The following is a 17,648-nucleotide window of genomic DNA, read 5'->3' as shown; positions in this document are numbered from 1 at the left end:
AAAAAGTTGTTAAAAGATTATTATTAAGAATAGAAAGTAAATTTTTTTTTCTTTTCTTATTTCACCTTTGTAAAATTTTTAATAAAACAATTTTCATGACTTTTTGCTATATGTAATGATAGGTGTATAAATGAAATAAATATTCACTTACTTTTTAATGGCATTTTCTTAAAACAATATTTTTCCTACTCAGACATAATAGCTCATTCAATTTTCATCAAATTTACTTATTGACTTGATTTCATGTTCATAGTTAAAGTACTTTCTTAAGAGTTTTAAGGAAAGACTGTAAAAAACTGAGTTTATCCTGTAATTTTTAACGAAAAATGCATGAAATCAATATTGTGCATATATTTTTTGTTCAACAAAAACAATTATTCATAAGCATCATAGGCTTATTGGAAATTCTATCTATTTACTAACTGTCACCAACATTTTGCAATGCACCCGTCCATTTAAAAAATTATCATTATTTTTTAATGAACTTAAATATAAAATTAATAAATTTTTTCACCCTCTTTTCACAGTTTGTCTGGATAATGAAACACCAGGAAACGATGATGAAGTATCCGTCCAAACTCCTTCACTACTTGAAAAAATTACTGGAAAATGTAAGGGAAATTTATTTTTAAAATGTTACTAGCAATTATATTATGAACAAGTTATTATTAGTTAATTGTTTGTAATATTATATTTTAATTATTTTGTGTGTAGTAGTCTCTTCAATTTTATTTTTGTGTGCATTTCAGAATTTTAAAAATATTTTTCCTTGCTGTTGAGAAGTTCTGCATTTTACGAACTATCATTTTACAAAACTAATTAAAAATGGGATCAGTGTTTTTGCTGCTCAGTCATAATAATTTTGCTAATACTTAAGTAAAATAATTTTAGAATTATTTACTATTATTATTATTTTCAGCGTGTTTGGGCAGGGGAAAACCAAGAAAAAATCCTGAATTCTCGGACCAGACTCCTTTCCTGCAGCATGTAACAGAAAAAAGTATGGGAATTTTATTTTTTTCCTTTATTGTGAACAATTATAAACAAATTGTTATTAAATTATAAATTGTTTTCATGATTATTTTAAAGCAATTTTTTAATACATTTTGCAATAGGTACTGAAATATGTATTAAATTTATCCAATATTTAATATTTGCTAGTCTATTGTTTTCTCTATTTTTATCTATGCATATTTTTCATTGAATATTGGTTTAAATATTTTATAATAATTAACAAACTAGTTTGTTTGTTTGTTTTTTTAGATATTAGGCTAAAACTGCTCCTCTGTAAAGTTATTTAACAAAATCATTTTATCATAGATATCTTATAAAGAGGTTCCCCTTTGTGTATTGAAAAAAATTTGCTGTCTCTTTGTCCTGCTCAATTTAATTCTTTTCACCCTAATTATCAGAAAACATCTGCATTTCACTCTTTTTTCTGTGCGCTAAACCTTTACCCTGACTCTTCTTCTTTAACTTTTTACACCCAAATGCCCCTCTCCTTCTAATCCTTACAGAACGCTTATTACTTGACCGTTGTTTTCTCCCATTTGTTATAATTGCTTGCATCCTCTCCTGTTTTTGGTTTTAAAGTCATTTTCTGGCCTGTTTACAAACTCAAATTTAAGTCTCCTAAAAATCCTATTAGCTTTAATAATCACTGAGGCATTTACCACATTCCTTGTCAGTGTGACCTTAGCTTTAAAATTTAGACTTAAAAAATATGACAGATATGTCCATTATCAGGAATTCAAGAAATGTTCAGTTGCTTCACATTGTTGGAATCTTGAGCATAAGTTCAATTTCCACTGTTTCCACTTCAAACACATCAGCTCATCTTGATGCCCTGGAATCTTATTTTATTCATTTGAATGCTGATTCCCTTGTTAACAACATTGGTTCCTCCCACCTCCCCATGAAGAGTACAAATGCATTTTACTCTGATTTGTATCTTGGCCAATGAGACTTTTCTTGTTCTGTTTTTAATCTCTTTTTTTTTCTCTCAGCTCCTGTGCTCTTTCTAGCTTTCTTTCACACCTTTATTTTTTCATTGACAACTTTGTTTTTATTTCAAATCATTTTTGCTTCTTTACATTCATGTCTGGTAAGTCTTGAAAATGAGTGCCTATTTTTAGAGTGCTTGAAACATGTTGACTGTTTTTTCACATATACAGTGAATTCGCGATAACTCGAATCTGATAGGACTGACGAAAAACTTCGACATATCGGAAGTTCGACTTACCGTTAGTTTCGGTTTTGGACTTTCAAAATATTGTCGGATTATTTAATTAATGCTCATCTTCTAAATGCTTACGATGTTTAAGATCATTTTTCTGACAAGCCATTTACGATAAGACTGTTTAAAGCACTTTATGATACCCTGGTCCATGGGCTGCAACTTGTTGTGTTTGGCGGGAGAAACTGCAAGTTTACTGCTTTCAAATTTGGTAGATCACTATGCGCTGTGCATTTATCCATAAAGAGTATCAGTTTTCTTTTCTTAGCGAAGAATTTCTGATCCAATTTTCTTACATAGTCTTCATATAATGCTGATGTCATCCAAAACTTTTTGTTAGACTTGTAATCCAAAGGATACGTTTTTACATTCTTGAAAGATCGGGAGATTTCGGTATTTTCCGATAGCAAGTAAAGGCAATTTCTCTGTCCCAGACGCATTTCCTCCAACTAGGACAGTCAAACGTTCCTTGCTCATTTTACCCCCTGAGCAGTTTTCATCCTTAAACATCATAGTCTTATTTGGAAGACATTTAAAAAATAAACCCATTTCATCAATATTGAAAACATCATTTTAACTGTATCCTTGAAGTAAATTTGGTAACGTTTCATTTAACCACTGTTCACATACTTCAAGAGGGACAGCTTTAGCTTCTCCATGAAGAGTGCGAAAGACATTGTGTGTGTGTTGCAAAGGAAGGGGCAAGATATCAGCTCCTAGGTTTTTTTTCTTGCTTTAAAAGATCCAAAAAAAAATCGAGTTAAAGGAAGTAAAATTCGTGTAATCGAGAATAATTAACATGAAATTGAAGATAAAAGGGTCGGGATCTCATAAAAAAATCGAGTTATAGTAATATTCGAGTTATCGTACTTCAAGTTATAGCGAATTGACTGTATCTATTTTTAAGTGAATGAAGTTTTTCAATCAGGTAATATCTTATTGCATCTTCTTCTTCTTGGTCACTACAGCCTATGACAGGCCAAGGCTGTCCCAATAAGTTTTTGCCATCTTGATCTATTCTGTGCCGTGGCCTTCCAGTTATTTATTCTTATTATCTTTAGGCCCCTCTCAGCTGCATCCAGCCAATTAGTCGGTGAACGACTCCTTTTTTTTACCTTCTGGTTTGTACTTTTTTTGTGGGGGTTCGGTCTTCAGATCTAAAAAGGTGTCCCAGCCATGAAATGCGATTGGCCTTAATAACATGAACTATGTCTGGTTGTTTATAGATTTTATATAACTCATGATTGTAAAGGGTGCTCCATTTGTTATTCTCAGAGACTGCACCAAAAATTTTTCTAAGTATCCCTGTCTCAAAAATCAGCAATTTGTTATCCTTTTTTTTATTAAGAGTCCAGCACTCACTACCATATAGGATCACCAGCCGTAGGAGTGTTTTGTATATGTTAATTTTTGTCGTTTGATCTTACTGCTTCATTTTCTTGAAATTATTTATTTAACAAGTACACAAGTTACACCCGCAATGACCACTGATATATGAATGTACAAGTCGTTGCCAAACACAGTGACATAATAATGATATAAATAGTGTTGTCAGAAATAGTTTGCAAAGCTAATGTACTTACAAGTCGACAGACACACCTTTTAAGGATTCTGACACAAATGGTCTTGGACCTATAAAGGAGAATACCAAGCACTCTTAACTCTTCCCTTTGTTATTAAAAATTGATAATAATATCAAATAGACGGAAATATGTGTGGGAAAGAAATCTAAAATTACCAACTTAAAAAAAATAATAGAAATCTATTTGCACAGCTCATAACTACTTTCAAAATTTTATATTAATTTCTTTTTTTTACTTATTTAGGTACTGATGAAGATGAAATTTGCCTGAGAAGCTTTTCATTACATGCTAGTTTAGAAAAAATGGTGCGAAACTCAGAAGGCATTCTGCCCATTTTTGTATTGAAGCGTCTTTTACTGATGGATTTACGGAACAAGAAGGATATTATTTCCTATATTTCTAAGTTTACCTTACATTTTGATCAAGTATTTCACCAGTTTAAAAAATTACAAAGCCAGATTATAGAAAGTGATGATTTTCATCTTAGCAAGAATGATCATTACCAAACTAAGCTTTTTTGTTTAATGAAAACACTTTTACGAGAGAAATCGAGACACCGAGCATTCACTTTAAGCTGAGCCTGATCCCCTCCTAAGCTTCTTCTCCTTTTTGTGTTAGATGCCTTATCTTATGCGCTTATTAATTTGCATATTTCAAATCAAAAATTCAATTTTTGGTTGTCCATAAAAATACATTATCAAATTTTTTTTTTTCTTGGATCTGATTTTTTAGAGTTTTCTTCTCCTCTTGAACAAATTCAATTATAGATTGTAAAGCATTACGTCAATGTATTCATGTCTGAAATTACTATATTTATGTTTAAAACATATTGCAGATACACTATATTGAAATATATTACTGTATAAAATATGTTACTGTTATGTAGTGTAATGTGACATATTTCTGTCTACTTTAATTGAAGTGTAATTAATTATCAACAGTTGTTATTGTGCTCAGTGTAGTTGTTATTTAAGTTGTGATCTAGGTCAAAAGATTATTCTTGGGTGGCTAGTCTATTTTGTTATATTGTTGTTATCAGTATTCTATTTTACTTTAAGGCAATTGCAGTTTTTGTTATAAAAAAAAATGTACTCACTATGAAGCCTAGATTTTTTTATAAAATCACATTATTTTTAATTAGTTCCTTTAAACTAAGTGAACAATTCTTTGAAATTTATTCAGAAAGATGTGTGCTTTCATATTTCCATGTATTAGAGGTAAAAGACACATTAAAATTTTTTATTATTTTAGAATCAATTTTCAGATTTGTGTGCAGTATGGCCTATTTCTGAATATCGAAGGGGAAGGCACTTTTTTTATTATTATTTGTCTTATGATTTATGATCTTATTTTTAAAAATTATATTTAGATTTGATTCCCCTTTATTTCCTGTGGAAAATGTGAGTTGTGTGAGCCTATTTGTATTTAAGCTCAACTTATTGAATCTCACTGCAGAGTTGTGTATTTGATTGTAGTAATCTTTCTTATTAACTGAATATCTCTCGCATTTCATTTTTCATTGCATGCCTGTAATGAGAAAATAGCGCTAAACTCAAAAAGCATTTTCCCCATTTTTGTATTAAAACTTCTTTTACTAATAGATTTACATAAAAGTATAGCTACCAACTCTACTGTACTTTCCAGTATACTACTAGATTTTGCCAGTTTCTCCTGATCTATTGGTTTAATTAAAATTGTACATTTTTAAAAATTCACTAAAATTGGTTAAATTTTCCTAAAGAAATCCCTATTGAAATAGAATTTTTGCACAGATTATTACTTTGCTTGAATATTTAAATATGTGTTACTAATACAAAATGAAGCAAGCCTCATTTATAAAAATCAATTTCAAACTTTTTTGTTCTAAAATTTTGAGTTTATTTTTATTCAGAACTCCCTTTTTTAATAAATTAAAAATCTGTTTAACTATCTTTGATAAATTAAATGCATATTACTATTCAAAATTAAGAGTAAACATAATGTATAACATTTCAAGTTCATTTAATCATGAGAAGAAAATATTGCAGTTTTTCTATTTTGATGACTTTAAGAATCCCTAAAATTCCCCATGTGTGAAATAATTAGTACATTTTGCAACAATTATCATGAAATTTATATTACTTTGTTAAATGTACTAGATTTTTTCCATCCATGTTAGCAGCTATGCAAAAAGGATATTATTTCTTATATTTTTCAGTTTACCTTACATTTTGGTAAAGTGTTTTAGCAGTTCAAAAATATATGATGCCAGATTATAGAAAGTGGTGAGTTTTATTATAGCAAGCTGATTCTGTATCAAACTAAATTTTTTCGTCTAAGGAAAATACTTTTATGAAAAAATCGAAATGGCAATCGTTTTAAGCAGAGCCTGATCTCTTCCTTAGCAGCTGAACTCAAGGCCCATTCTTTGCAAAGGCTCAATAATCTCTACAATGTTTCAAATTTAAAAAAATTTTACTTTTTCAAAAGAATACTTTTTGGTTAGCTCTTATATTTTGTTGTATAAACATTTTATCGCAAATGTCAATAGGGGGTACTTAGTGCTTATTATGAAAATAATGCTAGTTAACATGAATAAAGCAATAAATAGCATAAGAATAAATAAAATTCTTGAACTAATTTTGTTAGAAAAAAGTAAACCAATTAAAATTGCTAAAATTCAAATTCAAGAGTTTATTGGTTGGTGTGATTAATTTTGTCTAGATAGAGTCAGCCCAATTCAAAGGTTTTGTGCCAGGGACTTCTGCCAAGATTTTTACCAGGGTCTCCGTTGAAGATTTGAAAACTGACCTGGTCAGTGTCCTATTCTGTCCGAAGAAAATTGTGTTTATTTGGAAAAGGTTTCTTTTTGTGTTCAATATCTTTTCTTAAAATATCTTATGCGCTAATGAATTAGTATATTTGAAATCAACCTTTTAATTATGGTAGTCAATGAAAATTTATTACTCGGTAAAAAAAAATTATGTAATTTTGTTTTTGTTCTGTGGGTCTAATTTTTTAGAGTAAAGTCTTTTAGAAATCTTTTTTAGTCTTTTTTATTCTTCTCTTGAATAAAATAAATTATATTTATATAGAGTGTAAACTATCTGTTATTCATTTGTATATTAAACATATTAAAAAGTGTACTATATTAAAATATATGACTGTGATTAGTTTATTGTGATCTGAATAAAAAAGATTGTTTTAAGGTAAAAGTCGAAAATTTTAGGAAAAGTTAGAAATTTTAGTTCCTAAAATGTATTTATAAAAACACTATTATATATTTTTATTATTAAGTATATATATATATATATATATATATCCCCTAAATGTTTGATGTTTAAATGACAAAACAATGAATGAGGAAAACTTTGTTATGTCTATATCCTACTTATTATTGAATTGCTTATTAATCAAATTATGTATAATTTTTGAGGAGGTTTTTTTTATCTCCCAAGCCCTCCTCCTTTACAGATTATTAATACAAAATGTAAAAAATAATGGGAGAAGGGAAACTTTGTAATGCTGCCTTACAGACTATTGTGATGTTCACTGAAACTGCACTTTTTGCACATTTATCAATAATTTTATGAAGAAATAATTATGATGTAACTTTGCAGATTATTAATACAAAGTGTAAAAAGTATTGAAAGAAGTGACACTTTGTAATATTCAGTCAGACTACACTTTTTGGTCCAATAGTTTTATGGCAAATTATTATGAAGAAATGATTATGATATAACAACAAAATTGTGTCCTAGAAATTTAAAAAAAATTTTAAATATGTGTAATTTATTTATTTTATTCGCAAATGAGCAATGCCAAAAATCAAATTAATTACGTTGTTTGAAATCTTTCTTTCACTGATTATTGAACACTTTGCATTGTTTTCTTCATCATTCAAGGTTTTCTGAAATCACCACCTTTAATATATATTTTTGTATTATGAAATATATTATTGTATATATCTTACTGGCATTGTATGAAACTGCGGTTTTGTGCATAATGCTAGATATTTTTCATCATAGTATGACATGTGAGAATTATTACATACTTGACTTGTATATAGACATTCTATAGATATCTATAGAGAAATGCTATTTAGGAAAAATATGAATAATGTTTCTGATAAGGTTATTATATAAATGTGGTGCCATATTCAAAAGTTTCTGAAATAATAATGAGAATGCTATTCAAAATACATAAAGAAAAAAAATTTGTATTAAACAAAATGTATGCCTTTCTTATTAAGGAAAACAAAATTTTCATATTAAAAGAACGAAATTAAAATTAACCAGCATGTTGCAACATGATTGGCTCCTGAATGACATTTTTATCGTACTTTGTTCTCATATGGAATTCCTAACATTGGCATTTGGAATGTGTTGGAAATGTGTAAAGAATGAATCGTTTCATATATTTCCAGCTAAATTTAGGCATTATATACGATGCCTAAGTCATTCCATAGAACAACAGTTCCCAAATGGTGTTCTGCATTCCCTTAGGTTTGGTGGAAGGGTCACAGGGGCACCGAGAGTTCAGACTTTTTTTTACCAGTTATGAATTTGAATTGTAATTAAACTTATGTCTGATTAATTACCCATTTTATTCATTTAATATTTTCGTTATTTTTATGAAATTATTTAATTAAAATGCTTGTGAAAAAAAGCAAAATTGAAAAAAAAATTTATAACAATATATTGAATAAATAAGAAAAAGGGACAAAGTTTTAAGAAATTGTATTTATATTTCGTATGGAATAAAAATAACCAAAATATGGAATTGTTATTAAACTTATATCTGATTAATTACATATTATTTATTTAATATTTTCATTATTTTTATGAAATTATTTAATTAAAATGCTTGTGAAAAAGAAACCCAAATTCTAATAATAATATATTGAATGAATAGTGAAAAGGACACATTTCTAAAAAATTGTATTAGTATTTTGTATGGAATAAAAATAAACTAATTCAATGATGGAGAAATATGTCTCTCTCATAACCATTCTCAAAAATTTTTTCTGTCCTTTTTCATCTTAATATTTCAATAAAAACCAAGTTTTAGCATATGTATATTCAGTTTATACATACAATGAAGTCAAATTAGAAGGTTATATATCACTCCAGACCTGTGAATTAAACTGCCTGACCTAATACTATTTTTTAAAAAGTTGTGAAGCAGTTTTCTTTGCAGTTCATATTGGTGCACTCAGAAGATTGAGGGAACTTACATCTGTATTTATTTTAGATTTTTTAATTATTTATAATTATACGCATTTCAAAAAATAAAATCTAGTTTTAAATTTCTGGAGCCCTATTGCTCCCTTCTTCATCTACATGGTGCGTAGCGTTTTTAAAAAGTGCTTAAGGGTGCTTATTTTCGATTTTCGTTATTTAAAAGCCTTAAAGATGTTTTTTTTTTCATTGGGTGCTTTTAAAAGGTGCTTAATTTCCCCTTTTCCAAAATAAGATTTATTTTTGCCACGTATTATGCATTCGCATGCTTTTCGCATTGTTCTATTCAACGTTTTCACAATTCATTTCGGCGTACAGTCAGTCCATAGCGTATGAAAGCGTCAATGATTTTACATGTTTGATGAAATACTTGCGAGTCCGTACGTGCGTCTACTGAGCTGGATTCGGTGCATTTTGCAAGATATTCTCAATTTCAGACTTCATTTTCCACCCTCTGATATCGAAGTGAAAATTCTCTCGATCATTTTATAACGGCTAATATAATCAAGAAAAGAGTTCTTTGTCAGAAATTAGTTATTTTCTCATGATCATCTAAAGACTTTGAAAATTATTTTGCATTTTGTTAATGTATGTAGTGCTTAAAAATATTTTTGAGTACTTAAAAAGTGCTTATTTTTTGTTTAAAGATTTGACTTCGCACCCTAGTCTATACTCTATCACCATTGCGGTNGATCATTTTATAACGGCTAATATAATCAAGAAAAGAGTTCTTTGTCAGAAATTCTTTATTTTCACATGATCATCTAAAGTCTTTGAAAATTATTTTGCATTTTGTTAATGTATGTAGTGCTGAAAAATATTTTTGAGTACTTAAAAAGTGCTTATTTTTTGTTTAAAGATTTGACTTCGCACCCTGATCTATACTCTATCACCATTGCGGTGTAACTACCATTATGATTATTAAGCATCAATTCACCAATATATAGTACATGATAACTTAATTTCATGTAGAGATACTTTTAGATTGATGAAATTTGGCATTGACGAAAACTTCTCTCCCCACATTGGTGACGAAATATGAACTCGCCTACATTGAAAGTAAAGTCTTCTTAGATAGATGATCCACATTAAACTGTTGATTTGCAAATCAGGACTGCGTCATCATCCTCCTCGCGCTGTTGCTTCTCAGTGTCATTTTCACACAACGGGATCCTGCACATACTCGATTGCTAATAGTAACTCAGAATAAACCAGATACAACCGTGAACATAATGCAACTCTCAAGAAAAACGCTTAAAACGCGGTGAACATAATACAGCTCTCAACACAAGCGTTCAAAATTCGGTGTGAATTTAATACAGCTCCCACGGTCTTTCGCAAATATGGCAACTAGTGGTATCCGTTCATCAAATTCTATTTCTGATAAAATTCAGGTAGGAGAGTATTGTAGTGTAACTACCACTATGATTATTAAACATCAATTCACTGGTATATAAGACATGCGAACTTGAGTTACCGTTTGATAGGCGAAGGTTGGTATTGTCGTTAACGCAGTCTCTCCACGAGCATCATGGTCTTAATATCATTTCTCACGAGAGATAGGGCAACGACACTACCTTTGTCCCTCACACACTGCCCTTCAGGTCAGGGGTCATCCAGATGCGTGGGAGTGAAATCAGAGTCCTTACACTATTGATGAAACGATATGATACTTTTTTATTCATTCATTAAATATTTTCATTTATTAAATGTCGGGGTTCCGCCAAAAGGGGATCGATCATGTAGGGTTCCATAGCCGGAAAAAAAAAAGAATTTGGAACCACTGCCATGGAATAGAATGCCGGGTTTCAAACCGGTAACATATACAATTATAAGTACAGTATTTATTATTTTGGCTATTAAAAAGAAATAGGTGTAATCGTTTTTAATTTACAATTAGCATAATTTTTCTTTTCGTTGATTATGGAGCACATTGAGCAAAGAATATTCACTTTGCACTTTAAGCAATGATTCCTTAGTAAATAGCTAAAAAACAAAACTTTTCAATTTAATAACTCCAAAACTATGATTATAAGCTTAAAAAAGTGAGGTCTTTCTTATCTTCAGATATACGCGTACCTAGGTGCTAAAGGAAACTTATTGTAAATCGTCGTGAGAGATAGAGCTAGTAAAAATGAATGCTGCAATGGTTGTCTAGTGATAACTTCACACATTCAAGTAAAATATATATGAATATCAGTCTGTCTGACCATCGTAGACTCCTAAGTATCCAACCGAAAGTGATGAAATTTGGCAGTCAGATATTTTGAAGCACGCTGAAGTTCAGTGTTGACATTAGACGACGAACTGTTCCTTCGAGCGGGATGAGCGAAAAACGAAAAGGAATTTTCAGATTGGTTAAGCAATAGTCATTGTTTCAAATTTAACTTTAGGCAGTTAAATTTTTTAGTATTTTAAAATTATTATCAGTGATATTTGCTTGCTTAGAGCTCTATTTGATTTTAAAAAAAAGTTTATTGCACCTACTCTAATATTTAATTATTTTTTATTCGCTATGTCAAATAAATTCACTGATCAACATTAATGTGGTAGCATTCGTGGATTACGTCACCAAATTAATATTTCCAAAGTTGCCGAATACCGCTTGTTTATAGTAATTCTTTTAAAACGTGTTTTCATAAAAGTAAACAATTTAAAATCAACGGTAATTAAAATGAAAAAAATTATCTATGCATTTAAATGCAAAATTAATGGGAAAGTAGTACTGATGCACTTGAGATAGAGACGTAAAAAAATAACAAAATATTATTGACACCAATGATTCTTAATTAATTTAGGTAATTCATGCGTAATGATGTAATAAGCTATCATTGATGTAATAAGCTATGTACTAAACGGCAAAATTAAAGGAGTAAAGGTACTTATTCGTTTAGACGAACCGTAAAAAATTACCCAACTTATTATTGACAACAATGATTCTTAATTAATATTGATAATGTGTAGAAATTCAAATTAAAAAAAACTATCTGAAAACAAAGATAGTGGAGTTAAATTACTTATACGTTGTGGGAATATTATTATTCGCCATGTTGTTATCAATATCAATGAATATAGGAAATGGTCCCGCAGTGGACTGAACGTTAAGGCACGGTTCCCAGCACATCACCTAAGTCAAGCATCACTGGCTGCGGTCAGTGTGCGGGTGGGTGACCACATGGATCAGCCTGCGTAGGGACCGAGGGTGTGCGGTATTGGTCCTCGTTAAACTGTGCTACCGTAAAGTGCAGGTCGTCGGGCTACCGAAGCGGGGGTGCCATCCCCTCCGCATAGGATCAAAATTGTGATGGCATGTCTTCGGATCATCCTCAGGGGTGTTTCCCAGACCGTCGCCAATAGCCCATTGTGCAGCTCTAGTGCGACGTAAATGAACAAGAATATTGGAAATGTGTATTAATTGAAATAAAATAATAAGCTACGTGCTTAAAAACTAAATTTTTTACGGTTAATGGAAACCGTAGAAAATCGTAATACGAAGATTACGTTTAATTTTGGTAATGTGTACTATGGTGATTGGTGCAGTTTTAATAAGAATTCTACAACGGATTTTCCTTAGTTTCAAAAAAACATTTTTCCAGTGGTAGCAAAGATAGTGCGTTAATATTTTAGAATTAAAAGAACGTTTTCCATTACTGCTTATAAGTATTTAGACAGTAAATATAGGTAAGATGAATAGTCATGGACCAAAGTCCTTATCAGGGTCATCAAATAATTCAAATGAGTTTAAAATTCCGGCTTTCGGTTGCTGCCACTGCTAAATATATTTCGAACGAAAATGTTGAAAGGTTATGCAATAAGCACCAAATGTACTAATATAAAGTATTATATCGATATATTTGGTGATTATTACAACTGCGCCTATAATAAGCAGTTTTAATTCCGATAGTGTTAAAACCAGTGTCTTACACGCACTTGAAGGGGATATGAACCGGAGAAAATTACATCATGCGACAAATTTTGACTATCATAAGTTGGCCAAGTGAAGTGGCCACACAAAGTGATGCTGATGGAATAAACTACGAAAGTCGTGTTTTGTTTAATATAATAACGTAAATCCACCTAGAGGGACAAAAAATTATAAAAAATGAATGATGAAAATGAACTTATATTAGCAATATTAATTGAAGATTGTAATGGATAAACCAGATAAGTGACATTTTCAAAGAGGCTATAAACAGGTAAGAGGAAAAGAAAGTGGTCTCCGAACTATTTTATTACCTATTTATTAAAAGGCGAAATAATTCTTCGTTTTATTTTATTTCCCACAATCTAATATGATAATAAAATCAGGCATACATATTAAAAACTTATATGAATTAGTTACGTTAAGATTAAAGTGTAAGCAAAAACAACTTTGCTACATTAAATGTACGCAATAGTTATGCAACCATTTTCTGTGATTTTCACTGATTCGTAAATACCCCTAATATGTCACTTACCTGGTTCTTCCACTAAACTCTTCAATTGTGTCAGTATATGAATTTCTGCTCCGTGTATGATTTCGCACACTTGGTCAGTACAGATTAATTCCATTCTATTTTTATTCATCCTATACGAAGAACGGGTATTCAGCTAGTATATATAAATAATGAATCTCTATCTGTTTGTGTCCCTTATAGACTCCTAAACCATCCGACCAAAATCGATGAAATTTGTCAAACAGATAAATCGAATCACGAGGAAGGTCACTGTCTAAATTAAAACATTCTACGACAAACCGTTGGAACGGAATGAGCGAGAAACGAAATATTTTCTGATTGGTTAAGTAGCCATTATTTTAAATTTAACTATAAAGGATTCAACTTTAAACATATTTGAACGATAACATCAGTAGTGATTGCTAGCTTTAGCTCTATTTAGTCAAAAAATAGTTTGTGGGGAGTGTAGAATTCAAATATGCCAACCATCTTCTATCAAATACCTCAAGATTGAGTCAAGTTAGCATGTCTTACATAATAGTGGATTGATTTTTAATAATCGTAGTGGTAGTTACGCCACAANACCATATTTTTATGGACATTTAACTACTTTGATTGAATATGATAAAACAACAATTAAAGAGATTTTTATTTAACCATTTTTTCTAGAAATTACTAACAGTGCATAATGGTCAAAATGACCCCTAAAGAGACTTAATAGTATTACACGCCCTTTCCTCTTCTCCACCCCTTTCTTATATATATATATATATATATATATATATGAATAATGAATTTCTATCTGTTTATGTCTACTATAGACTCCTAAACCATCCGATCAAAATCGATGAAATTTGTCATACAGATAAATCGCATCACGAGGAAAGTCACTGTCGAAATTAGAACATTCTACGACAAACCGTTGGAACGGAATGAGCGAGAAACGAAATATTTTCTGATTAGTTTAGTAGCCATTATTATAAATTTAACTATAAAGGATTCAACTTTAAACATATTTCAACGATAACATCAGTAGTAATTGCTAGCCTTAGCTCTATTTAGTCAGAAAATAGTTTGTGGGGAGTGTAGAATTCAAATATGCCAACCATCTTCTATCAAATACCTCAAGATTGAGTCAAGTTAGCATGTCTTATATACTAGTGGATTGATTTTTAATAATCGTAGTGGTGGTTACGCCACAATATTCCCCACGAGAATTTTATCAGGGATAGAATTCGATGAACGGATACCACTAGTTGCTGTATTTGTGAAAGACCGGGAGACCTGGATTAAGGTCACTGGATTTTACGCTTTTAGCCATGAGAGCTGTATTAAGTTCATGGTTGTGTGTGTGATCTCTATTAGTATTAGCAGTCTAACGTGTGCAGGGTGCCGTTATCTATAAATGGGACTGAGAAGCAACAGCGCGAGGAGGACGATGACGCAGTCACAGGTATTATTCGTCTTGAAGAACCAAAAGAAATCGTCATACTATTATTGACGACAATGATGCTAAACTAATGCTGGTAATTTTCTCTTTCTTTATAACAGTTGTTGAACAATCGACCCAATTTTGAGTTTAAGACTCAATGTTCAACTCCGTAGCCTTGTAACTTAGAGCCCAATCCAGAAGACGAGGAACTTTTGGGTCAAATATTAGAAGAAATTGGCTTTCGTGAAGGACTTTTTGATGGAACTAATCCGCATTTGAGTTACTTGGCGAGGAAAACCTCCCATTGTTAGCCTGACGGGGAAGGGACTATAATACATGATCCGTTTGAATCTGAGGTTTTTTGACGTCGGGACTGTGGTCGATGTGAGCCGTGTGCATAATTCGTATCGACCAGCCCATAGCTAGTATTCAAACCCGGGTCACCTCATTGGGAGGCGAGAGCTCAATACCCTGAGCCACCACTGCTTAATATGTATTAATTGAAATAAAAAAAAGTAATTTATGTACTTGAAAGCAAAGTTAATGGAGAAAAGATATTTATTCGTTTTTGGGAACGGTAAAAATTCGGCATGTTATTATTGACACTAATGCTTAATTAATATTGATAATCTGTATTAATTGAATTAAAATAAAAAAGCTACCTGCTAAAAATCAAAGTTAATAGAGAAAAAGTGAATGGAAAATTCATTTAGGAAAACCATGGAAAATCGCCATTCACAGATCACGCTTAATTAATATGTACTACTGACTGTAATACGTACTAATGGTATTGTGGTAATTGGTGCAATTGGTATGGGTTGCTGAATTCTACAACAAATTTTTAATAGCCACGGAAAATAATTTTTTCCAGTGATAGCAAGGATAGTGAATTAATATTTTAAGGAATTAGAAATAAAAAGGAACTTTTTTCACCACTTCTTTCTGTTGTACGCCACCTGTAACCCGTTTCGATCGCTAATACGGTTATCCACCCATATATATAATTTAAGTATTTGCGACTCAGTTCGATTTTGAAGTTATTAAATTTTAAAATTTTATTTCTTGCCTGTTTTGCAGTTTTGTTCTATTTTATTTATTTTTAATTTTATTTTTTTGTTCTCCGCAAGATAATGTGGCCATTAACGATCGAAATGGGCTACAGGTGAAGTAGAGCAGAACTCTCTACCTATGGCGACACCTCGCATGCTTTCACCTGTAGCGTGTGGAGAGTCATAAGAGAAGGGAGTACATCAGTTTCTGTCTTGATTTTCAAATAGACTAAAAACTTTTAAGTTAGGAAACTGTATGAAACTGAAAACTACGTTGAATATAATTCTATAAGAAAGCATCGTGGAAATTTAAAAAAATGCTTCTGATAGTTAAACACGAAAAACATAAGAAAGGACAAAATTTCATAATACATTCCTATACTGAGTAGAGGTGGAGAGGGAAGTAGGACGGTTAAGACATGGAACCGGTTTTCTCCCCAGATGGCGCATTCAAGTGTTGCGATCATTTAAAAAAAAGATCTTTTGGATAATTTTTAATTAGAGTATTCAAGATCAATATTTATTTTGATTACTTTAGAAATACTTCCTCGTGTCCGACAGTGGACTGATCGTAAAAACACGGTTCCCAGCAGAACACCGAAGTTAAGCATCGCTGGCTGCTGTCAGTAAGCGGGTGGGTGACCACTTTGATTTGCCTGCGTAGGGACTCAGGGTGCACGGTATCGACCCTCGTTAAATTGTTCTACCGTAAAATGCTCGACTTCGAGCACAGGTCATCAGTCTATCAAAGCTGGGGAGCCATTCCCTCTGCAGAGAATCCAAATTGCAATGGCATGTCTTCGAATTATCCTCAAGGATGTTGTCCAGACCGTCGCCAATAACCAATTATGCAGCACTAGTGCGACGTAAATAAAGTACCCATCTACCTACCTGGAAATATTTTAAAATTTTTTAGCACCGAGCTATTAAATAAAACTTCTGGTAATAAAATAAACTTAATCAAAATAATAAAATTAATTTAGTTAGAATTTGCAAAATACTTCTTTATTAAAAATTGAACAATATTGGGAATAAAAATCGTAATGTGTAGTGGAGGGAAGGGGTTAACGGGAGTACTTGAGCTGTACCCCAGGGGTGTTTCCACCTATTTCTCATTTTCCCCTCAATTTCAGTTATTTTTTATCAATTATGAAATGTCTACATTTTTAAAAAAATATATCTTTAGAATTTAAAAGCAATAAAAATAAATTTAAATGTCCGTTTTCCCAACTGAAAAATTCTCCGGTTACAAATGTGGGCTGTTTGCTTGTGTGTAAATTTTCTTATGATTCGCAACTTAGAATATCGCAACGTTATATTTGAATGCAAAGTGTGATACGAACCTATAAACTAGCCACTTATCACAACTTGTTAAAAAAATAGAACAAATTTTAATTGGCTCCAAATTCCCATTAATTAATAGGCACCAATCAACTTTTAGGCATTCCATTTTCTCAAAAATGATTGGTTAACTTCTAAATGACGTCACTATGACAGGTAAGGTCATTGATTTCGGAAGTTTTTATTTTCAGCTTTGCCGCAAAAAAATATCTTAGATTTTTTTACGCTTTCCAATATAGTTGTTTTATTTTTCGTGTATCTTTTGAGCTTTTTATTTTTGTTTGTTATTTTTGCATTTTAGTTTTGAAATAAATTTATGTTCGCTTTAATGGAAACACTAAATCTAATCTTC

General features: G+C 31.1%; 1 protein-coding gene across 10 annotated transcripts in view; it reads left to right on the top strand.

Moving 5' to 3' along the window:
• Positions 1–5,109, top strand: part of LOC107440902 (uncharacterized) — a 45,733-nt gene extending 40,624 nt beyond the window's left edge. For all 10 annotated transcript variants that reach the window (XM_043046653.2, XM_043046652.2, XM_043046649.2 and 7 more), the window contains 3 exons: positions 528–611; positions 920–1,000; positions 4,063–5,109. In XM_043046653.2, coding sequence (XP_042902587.1) covers positions 528–611; positions 920–1,000; positions 4,063–4,397 — 500 coding nt within the window. In that variant the 3' untranslated portion in view covers positions 4,398–5,109. The remainder of the gene's footprint in view (positions 1–527; positions 612–919; positions 1,001–4,062) is intronic.
• Positions 5,110–17,648: the final 12,539 nt, after the last annotated feature.

This window comes from Parasteatoda tepidariorum, chromosome 3 (genome assembly GCF_043381705.1).
Source record: "Parasteatoda tepidariorum isolate YZ-2023 chromosome 3, CAS_Ptep_4.0, whole genome shotgun sequence".
NCBI lineage: Eukaryota > Metazoa > Arthropoda > Arachnida > Araneae > Theridiidae > Parasteatoda > Parasteatoda tepidariorum.
The sequence above is the reverse complement of the archived record's forward strand: the minus strand, read 5'-3'. Positions and strand labels throughout refer to the sequence as shown.